Source organism: Vigna unguiculata, chromosome 8, assembly GCF_037176805.1.
Source record: "Vigna unguiculata cultivar grain cowpea cultivar isolate G323 ecotype 2 chromosome 8, ASM3717680v1, whole genome shotgun sequence".
Lineage (NCBI taxonomy): Eukaryota > Viridiplantae > Streptophyta > Magnoliopsida > Fabales > Fabaceae > Vigna > Vigna unguiculata.
The window spans coordinates 12,356,085-12,365,593 of NC_140799.1; the positions used below are offsets into that span (position 1 = coordinate 12,356,085).

The 9,509-nt window shown below is 35.1% G+C and overlaps 1 protein-coding gene across 1 annotated transcript; it reads left to right on the plus strand.

The window, feature by feature from the left end:
* Positions 1-532: 532 nt before the first annotated feature.
* On the plus strand, positions 533-9,204 carry LOC114194432 (nucleotide/nucleic acid binding protein). Its single transcript, XM_028084629.2, has 15 exons — positions 533-784; positions 864-971; positions 1,068-1,182; positions 1,307-2,037; positions 2,276-2,407; positions 3,033-3,119; positions 3,209-3,332; positions 3,904-4,227; positions 4,755-4,819; positions 5,574-5,745; positions 6,668-6,772; positions 6,868-6,969; positions 7,055-7,228; positions 8,539-8,670; positions 8,804-9,204. Coding segments are annotated over exons 1-15 (2,547 nt in total). The 5' UTR covers positions 533-782; the 3' UTR covers positions 8,978-9,204.
* The last annotated feature ends 305 nt before the right edge of the window (positions 9,205-9,509 follow it).

Sequence of the window (9,509 nt, forward strand, 5' to 3'; positions counted from 1 at the left end):
TTAAGCTCGGGATGACGGATGAACATGAGGAACCCTTGAGTTGAGCTCGGGTTGGCGAGTGTTGTCGGTGTGAGTGTGCTGGTTGTGACCAGTACAGATGGGTCCAGATAGATTGCCCTCCTCAATAGTTAGCTGACGAGTTTGGTAGTCTTGGAACGTTGCAAACTATGTTCGTATTTGGGAACTCCACTTGGTGTTGCAGTGTGTGATTCATAGCATGGTTTCTCACACGTGCTCTATAGGTTGTGGCTATACGTATAGCAACAATGCATCTTGAGGTAATCAATAGAAGACAAAGATCACGATTAACATGATTGTGGCCATGTGTTAAAAGATAAAAATAAATAATTTCTTTTCCAATAGATAAAATATCATCTATATCATTACATTAGTTTTCAACGTAATTTTTTAAATATAACAACCGATTTTTACATATTTTAGAGGAATAAAATTAAATTTTTAAAATTTTTTTATATATATCAGATGATCAGTCACATTTTATAAAAAAAGATTTGAAAAGCTATTGCAAAGTTTTAAACTGAAAAAGAGGAAAAAAAAGAAAAGAAACCACCGGCTCCGTACACTGGCATAGTGTGGCAGACACCATACCACCAAGCCCTAAAACCTTTTCACAAACAAAACACCGCACTCTCACATTCAAAAAACGGGATTAAAGAGGCGCGCACATTTTAGGGTTAAAAAGAGGACAAGCACAATCCCTTCCCTGAATTTTGAATAGTTGCAACCCTTGCTTGATTACTGTTTCAAAGTGCAATCGCGTCATGTAAGTGAACACTTGCTACTAATTCATATTCTATCTTAAGTAATACATTGAAATCAACACTGAATGATTGTTTGTGCAGGTCGAGGATTTGCGTGAAGAATCTTCCGAAACATGTTGCGGAGGATGAGCTACGGGAATTCTTTTCTGAGAAAGGAATAATCACTGACGTCAAGCTCATGCGTACCAAGTAATATACTACTCTTTCTCTCTTCGAATTGTTGTATCCTTATGAAAATTGAAATTGTAACTGTTCTATTTGGTTTTGACTTGCTTTTTAATTCAGAGATGGTAAGAGTCGGCAATTCGCGTTTATAGGGTATCGAACAGAAAATGAAGCTCATGAAGCCATTCGATATTTCAATAATTCTTTCCTTCGCACATCTAAAATTACATGTGAGGTATGTTATATGTGCTACTTTCTCCTTAAATATTTTACTGTGTTGTTTTTTGTTCACATTTGTGTTGTTTGAATTGGAAGCCATGAAAAGGTGTTTTACAATGTTCTTCTCATTAACCAAGCAGGTAGCTCGAAAACTTGGGGATGAAAATCTTCCTCGTCCATGGAGTCGCCATTCGAAGAAGAAAGACGACAAAGGGACTGCGCCGGATGTGGGGAAACCTGCTAGAGCTAAGGGCCGGAAAGAAAATTTGAAGAATGGGGTGGATGTTGATGACCCGCAGCTTCAGGATTTTCTTCAGGTCATGCAGCCTCGGGTTAACTCTAAGATGTGGGCAAATGATACGTCCGGTTTGACCAGTGTTGGCAACAACCAAGCAGTCTCAAATAAGGATAATGAAAGTGCATCAGTTTCAACTGATGACAGTGGCTCATTAGAAGATGGATTTCTGGATATTTCTCAACCCAGCAGCAAGTCACTTGAGCCTGAACGTGACGAGGTCATTTCAGATATGGATTATTTCAAGAGTAGGGTGACGAAAGAGTGGTCTGATTCTGAAAGTAGTGATGAAGATAATGACGACAGTGATGATAATGATGACTCATCTGTTGACAATGATGACAAAGATGATAATGGTGGTGTTAATGAAGATGGAAAAAGTAGTGATCCAAGAAATGATGCTCGAGAGGTAGACGTAGAGGAGGGCAAAGAAGATACTGGTGGAGAGAATGTTACCCATGAAAAGTCTCAAGTAGATGTGACTGAGCATGGGGGCCAATTATCAAAAACAGAAGACGTGAAAGGAGTTTTTGAGTCCTGTCGGTTGTTTGTCCGTAATCTGCCATACACGACCACGTACTTATATACTTATATATATCTTCTCTCTTTTTTCTCGAACTATCTTTTGGATGCGTTTATTGTATTATTTTGGCACTGTTTCCAATTGCATTGCTTTCTAAAGAAAAACTATCTTAATTAATCAAGTTGAATCATCTGCATTACTAGTATCTATCAGTGGTTTTTGTGGTTCACTTGAACTTAATATTCTTATTGTGTGTCGTTGGTTTGAATCAATGTTTTTGGACTTTCACAGTGAGGAGGAACTGGAAGAACATTTCAGTCACATTGGTAGTATCTCACAGGTTCATCTAGTTGTTGATAAAGATACAAAACGATCCAAAGGCATAGCGTATATTCTTTATACAGCTCCAGAATTTGCTGCCAGGTAACAATTGGGTGCCTAGAAGTTGTTGTCTTGTCTTTTTTATTTTTATTTTTTGTATTATACCAACTGGTGTTTTGTCGTAGTTCTTATTCGTTTAGTTCATGGTAGGTCATTTGATGTTTTAGGATATTTTTTTAATTTGTCAAGTTAAGCCATTTCATTTCAGAATGAATATCCAGGTTGACAGTGATCTTTGGATCATTTTACTTCTTAAGAGTTCCACTTCCTTCTAGAGTTGGTTCTTTGATTGTTTTGGTAAAGTATAAAATAGTATTATTTTATACTTTAATGCTCCAAATCTGGATTTTGCATTGAGACTTAAGTGAAAATAATATATACTGCTTTGGTCAGTTTAGTTGTTGAAAAGATCTGAATTATTCTTAGAACCTCCTCCTGGAATTTGAATAGGAGATTTTCTGCAATAAATCTTTTGTAGGTTGGCAGTATGTATTCCATGACCTCTGAAATGTAGTTGTTACCACAACAATTAACTTCAGAAAGTTGCTACCTCTTCTTATATTATGATTGCTTCAAAACATCAGCTGGTACTTGTCATCAGCTTATAATTGTGTTAGTAAAATTGTTTTTGGTGATAGTTTACATGACTGTGATAATTGTTTATCAGGGCTCTGAAAGAGTTTGACAATTCAATCTTTCAAGGAAGATTGTTGCATGTTATGCCAGCCTTACAAAGACATTCAGAGAATCAAGAGTAAGTAAAACATAAATCTTTCGGTATGAACTGGGATGTAATTCTTTTTACATCAATTCAATAGTTTATGGTTTGCAATTTTCTTATAGGAACAATGTTTTGAAGGACCAAAGCTCCAAAACCCTCAAAAAACAGAGAGAGGAAAAAAGGAAAGCAAATGAAGCTAGTGGAGATACTAGAGCGTGGAATAGTCTGTTCATGCGCCCTGATACAGTATGTCTCTTGAAACTTATTAAACTGCAATTCATGATTCTAGTATTTCAGTTTTTGTTGAATGGCTGTGTAGGCAACTATAAATTAAAATTGTGAATGATGGTTATCATTTATCTTAATTTTAATGAGAAAACAACATTTCCTGGTTAGTTTTCAATTTTTCACCATTATTGTGTTGCCCCTTATGTGTCTGTGCTGCTCTAGTTCTGGTTGTACATTTTTATAGTTGTTCATTTTCTCTTTGTAGTAAGTTCCATTTCTATAAAATATCATACAGGGTTTTATGATTATCACTTCTTATTTTGGAGGCATGGGATGTAGGAGAAATTGCAACGATGTTTCTCATTCTCTGATGTATACGTATATTTTTTTGAGAATAGAATCTTTGTTACTGGATCCATTTCTTTTCTTTTTCGACTTTGATGAGTGCAAAGAATATCTTGTTTCCCTGTAACGGGATTAACATTATTGTTGATTTTTCTTTCTAAAATTGCTTCTGTTTTTGTAATCTTGTGTTTTGTCTTCTTGAGTTTCCTTGTTTATATTTCTAATGGTGTCTTGACGTTAATAGATTGTGGAAAACATTGCACGGAAATATGGTGTAGATAAAAGTGATTTACTTGACGGAGAAGCTGATGATCTTGCTGTACGTATTGCTCTGGGAGAAACTCAAGTGATTTCAGAAACAAAAAAGGCATTTAAAAATGCTGGTGTAAATGTTGAGGTCTTGGAGGAACTTGCTAATAACAAAATAGATGGCTTAAAAAGAAGTAATCATGTGCTTTTGGTGAAGAACTTGCCTTATGGTTCCACAGAAAATGAACTTGCAAAGATGTTTGGGAAATTTGGTAGTTTGGATAAAATAATTCTCCCTCCAACAAAGACATTGGCGCTGGTATATTTTCTCCTCCTTTGTTGAACTTTTTGATATGCCTCTGCAATTTATGTTGGATTGTCTGCTACATATTTTTCTGTCGTAGGCCCTAGTTTTTGTCCCTGTTTCTAATACATTTTTATTTATTATTATTTAGTTTTATTAGTATTTCTTACTTCAGAATATGTGGGTATGAAACAGCCATATATCCCAAAATATCCAATAGCAAATAACAATCTTTTGCTTGTAAATTATACACCTTTTACTTATGCATTTTAAATGCAATTTTTTTCTAGGGACAAAAGGGTTTATAATTTTTCATTTGTGGACCTTTTGATCCCACATATTTTGTTCTTTAGATGGCACTTTGACTGTAATTTTTCTGTTGTATGGGAATCTGAATATACTGCTGGTATGTTGCTTACTTTTCATGTTTAGAACTTTTTTTCAGCAGTAATGGATTGGAGAAACTATTGCCGTCACCATTAATGTTCATTGTATAATTATATTTGTGTCTAGTGTTGAGTTACATGGAAATGATATTTCAGGTTGTTTTCCTCGAACCAGCGGAAGCTCGAGCAGCTTTTAGAGGTTTAGCTTACAAGCGTTATAAGTAAGATTTTTTTTTTCCTCTTGTGGTGTTTGGAAAATGAAAGCATTTTGTGAGAGTGGTTTTAGTCAGAGCTCATTCTTTGTTACACACAAAGTGAGGAGCGTGAGGCATGAAGCATAAAAGAAAAATAAATAGAATTATAGACATTAGAGAAATAATATTATGTGCAAGCTGTGTTAAAGCCAATCCCAGGTCTGTATCAAAGTGATTACAGGTTCAATGCTAGACAGATAAGATTGGTTTAGGCAATTTGTTCAGTCTACCAAAATCACCTATCATATTGCCACCACCATTTATTCACCTCACCTCTAGCCGCAGAGCTCCCCCTCTCGTGCACACACACACACACACAGAATTGCCACTACCAAGAATTCGCAAAATAATGTTCCGTCCTCTCTATTTGCTATCATTTCCTCACTCCCACTTTAACCCTTTCCTATGTACAGTACACCTTACTCTGTGGGTCCAATTGTGGAAGAATAGCAAACCAAATTAACACTGTAATGTAACTTTTTTTTCTTTGTACTTATATTAACTGATTGGTTGGGACTGAAAAGTAACCCCAAGAGGCCACATACAATCACTATTATACCTTTTTCTCTTGAATGGATTAATAATCTTGGTTAAAGCAGCCTCTCCTCCCTTTTCCAATATAAAAAGAAAATCTACAAATGCTAACAAGGGGTGTTTCAAAACCTTTACAGTCTTGATTAATTGAAGGCTATTTAATTGTTTCATATACAATTCAATGTAGGGATGCTCCATTATACTTGGAGTGGGCTCCTAATAATATTCTTAGCCAAAGTTCAACATCAAAAAATGATGACATGAATGGTGCAATTGGTGAAAATGATGCCAAGAGGCAGATATTGGAGCAAAACGTGGAAAGAATAACAGATGTTGATATTGATCCGGACAGAGTAGAGGTCTGACCTATTAAATCCTTTTCTTTTGATATTCTTTTCGTTTAATTGTGTTCTATTTTCTGATCTGATGTATTAGTCTTTTGGGGATAAGAGAAGGAAAGATAGTGTCATTATAAACATAAGCAGAGAGATGTCTTAGATCTTTTTATATGGTAGTGACAACAAAACAGGATAAAAAAGAGACCATTCAACATTTACTACCCTTGAAAGTCCAATACGCGAGAAAAATATTCGATACTAGAAAAATACTTAGGTCATGTGGTCATACAATCAAGGCTAAAATTATTTGAAAAAGAACCAATATTGGAAGTAAGAATATTTAGCCCCCGTTAATTTTGCAAATGAAGATTTTTCTTTCTTTTTTTTTTCTATTTGTTGTGACATAAGTATTTATCCCATAAGCCTTTGTAACTTTTCTTGAAGGCCCTACATTTAAAAGTTTTTTGGCCATATCTATTCTTTCAAGGTTCTTCATATCTATGTAAATAAGAACAGTTTTGAAAATTTCATTTTTTGCATTGATTATAATATTGAAGGATATATGGGTTCCCTGAAAGGAGAGGTATGTTCTTGCCTCGTATATGTTCCAGGGTTCTGCTTGGATACATACATAGTCTCTGGCTTGTCCAGTCTCTACCCTCTCCACGTGTCATATGATTGAATTATCCTTTAGCTGGACATTCTAGTCAGTATGATACTAATTCAAAAAGATAATGCTGCCATGCCTTATAAAATGGTAGTGAGAAATGAGAATTTGGGTTCTTTGAGTCCTTGCTCATAATGATATTAGTCATCTGTCTATATTTTTTAATTATGGTGCTACTTTGTAGAAATATTCTATATGTTTGAAATTAGTTGCTTCTAACTAATCCATAATGCTTGTTCTTCATCACTAATTATTGAATAATCTGTCATGCTTTAGGCTCGGTCCCTATTTGTCAAGAACCTAAATTTCAGGACAACAGATGAAAATCTGAGGAAACATTTTAGTGAACTCATGAAAGAGGGAAGAATTTTGAGTTTGAAGGTACTTTTTAATTGCTAACTCTTATGACTCAGGTGTACTTCGTAATTTTGTTTTGTTGCGTTTCATATTTTGGTTTTTGTTGCTTTCACATATAGGTGAAGAAGCATTTGAAAAATGGGAAAAATGTTTCTATGGGGTTTGGATTCGTTGAGTTTGACTCCCCTGAAACTGCTACAAATATTTGCAGAGATTTGCAGGTATTTACATGTTATTTGCTTTGCATTTTCAGATCCTAATTCTACTTCTCATTTTTTAAATTCTATTTTTGTTTTTTGGATTTAGGGGACAGTTTTGGACAGTCATGCTCTTATTTTACAACCTTGTCATGTCAAGAATGATGCGCAGAAACAAAAGTCAATTGAGAAGGATAAGAGTTCAACAAAATTGCTCGTAAGAAATGTTGCTTTTGAGGCAACAGATAAGGATCTAAGGCGATTGTTTAGCCCATTTGGCCAGGTGATTAATTACTGTTGAAATAGTTGATTTGAGATAGGGATGATATTCAGATCCAAACCCAATGGATAAAAGTTACGAGAGGTATCTATAAATCAAATTAGGGTTTGGGTATAAGTAGCTTGTTTCATAAAAAATTATGCTGCAAGGGGTGCAATTATGGGTACTGTGTCACCAGCCGTACTCATTCTGGCGTAATATATCCACATTTTTAAAATTAAAGATTGGAGTATCTTTGAATATTTTCTTCTATGAAGCTATGCATCTTTGTTTTCAATCAATATGGTATTTATATTGATTGTCAGTAATATTAGTATTGTGATAACAATCATGTTTTATCAATTTGTCAAACAAATTCATATAATCAGAGTACAGTAGAGACTGGATTAGAATCATAAAATTGCCTTTACTAGAAAGAATAGGAAAGAATTTCCCAGTTTATAGAAATGATCTCGCACTGCAGAACTTTGAAGGTTTCACCTCCCCCTCCCAATGCCCAAAGTTCCAATGCTCTCATGATTGACAAGCTTGATCTGTCTTTCCCTGTCCCACTAATTTATAGGCAATGCCTTACTCAGTCTATCTAACTCCTTAATCTAACTTATGGGGTAACGTATCTGACATGCCTAACTGGTAATAGAGGTTATCTATATCAGAGAGACCATACTTGTCAGGTAAGGGTATGGGTGGTGAAGTTGCTACGCATGTGAATATGAGTAAAGGTACAGGTATATAATTTTAAATGTTTATACGGGGACAAGTGTTACAGTATCTTATTTAAGCCCTGAATGTCGCCATCTGTAATTTGTTCCAATTGCAGGTAAGTTTTCATTCTTCCTTACCAAATTATTTCTAAATGAATCTGTTTCCAGTCACATCCTGTAGTTGAGCAGATCAAATTATGAAAACATATTATGCCAGTTGGTGATGAACCATACTGCGGAATTAAAATGATTGTGTGCAGTTGTGTTAATATTGCACATGATTTTGGTACAGTTACCATGTACGATAAATCCAAATTATCTGTTACGTCTTACATCATTGGAATGAAATTTATACCAAATTGAGACACAAGTGACAGACCTGATATCTTAGCTATTGCTCATAGGAGTTGTTGTGACTATTTTATCTTAATTTTGAATTCTGCTTTTGCTCAATTTTAGCTTATATCTAAAGGGAGATCTAGTGCATCAGCTTCACATGAATTTTGTTTAATTATGTGTATTTATTTTAGCCAGAACATGTAGATTCAATTTTCTGGTGCATTTTTTTTCTTTCTTTTAACTCATGTTTGATTGCTCTAAACTGTGCAGATTAAAAGCTTAAGGTTGCCAATGAAGTTTGGAAGCCATAGAGGCTTTGCTTTTGTAGAGTATGTTACTCAGCAGGAGGCACAAAATGCGCTCAAAGCACTTTCAAGCACTCATCTCTATGGGAGACATCTAGTAAGTGAAACAAAATCTCGCATTTCAAAAATTTTGTGAATCCCCTACAGTGTCCCTCTACTCCCTTGTATTGGTTATCAAGATGGTCTGTTAAGATTTCAAGTACTTGAGAACTAATAATCACTATTTTCAGGTGATAGAGAGAGCGAAAGAAGGTGAGAGTTTGGAAGAACTACGAGCACGAACAGCTTCTCAATTTAGTGACGAACACAATGGATTTCAAGGTGCTATTAAGTTATCCAAGAAAAGAAAGGACGTTGACATCTTAGATGAAGGGAAGATGAAGTTTGGAAGATTTGATGACTAGTACGGGTCCAAATATCTAAACAGTTTTTGTGCATATGTCCTGAAAATTCAGGGATCACAATTTTGTCATAGGTTCTAAGATATCGCATATGATCTCAAGTGTGAAACAGCTTCTAAGATTAGTTTTGTATTCTGTATCCATAATTCAATCTCCTATAAAATTTGTTCTCTTATTTACACTAAACTTTGTATTCCAATATTTTCTCAATCCATTTTCGCATTTAATTATCCTTGTCGGTGGATTAAAACATTGATTTAATCAAGTTTCAAGGTAATTAAATTGGTTGGTTAGATGTTAAAGACACCATGGATCTCTGCCACTCCGTAAGAGAAGCAGTGTTGGACTTTGAATGCTGAAAGGAAAGTTGGTTTGGATGGCGCGAAGAACGTTTGGTTAGTATTGGACTTTGGTCAATGAATCCTTCATTCTTTGTTCTGGACTCAAATCTAACAGTCAAATCCCAATGCAAGCATCTAACTAGCCATAGCCATAGATTTTCTGTTATTCCACCTGCTGCGACCTACCATGTTAC

Coding starts and splice junctions, on each gene's coding strand:
- LOC114194432 (XM_028084629.2), top strand. Junction 972..1,067: donor GTCAAGCTCATGCGTACCAA/GTAATATACTAC, acceptor TTTTTAATTCAG/AGATGGTAAGAGTCGGCAAT. Junction 3,120..3,208: donor AGACATTCAGAGAATCAAGA/GTAAGTAAAACA, acceptor ATTTTCTTATAG/GAACAATGTTTTGAAGGACC.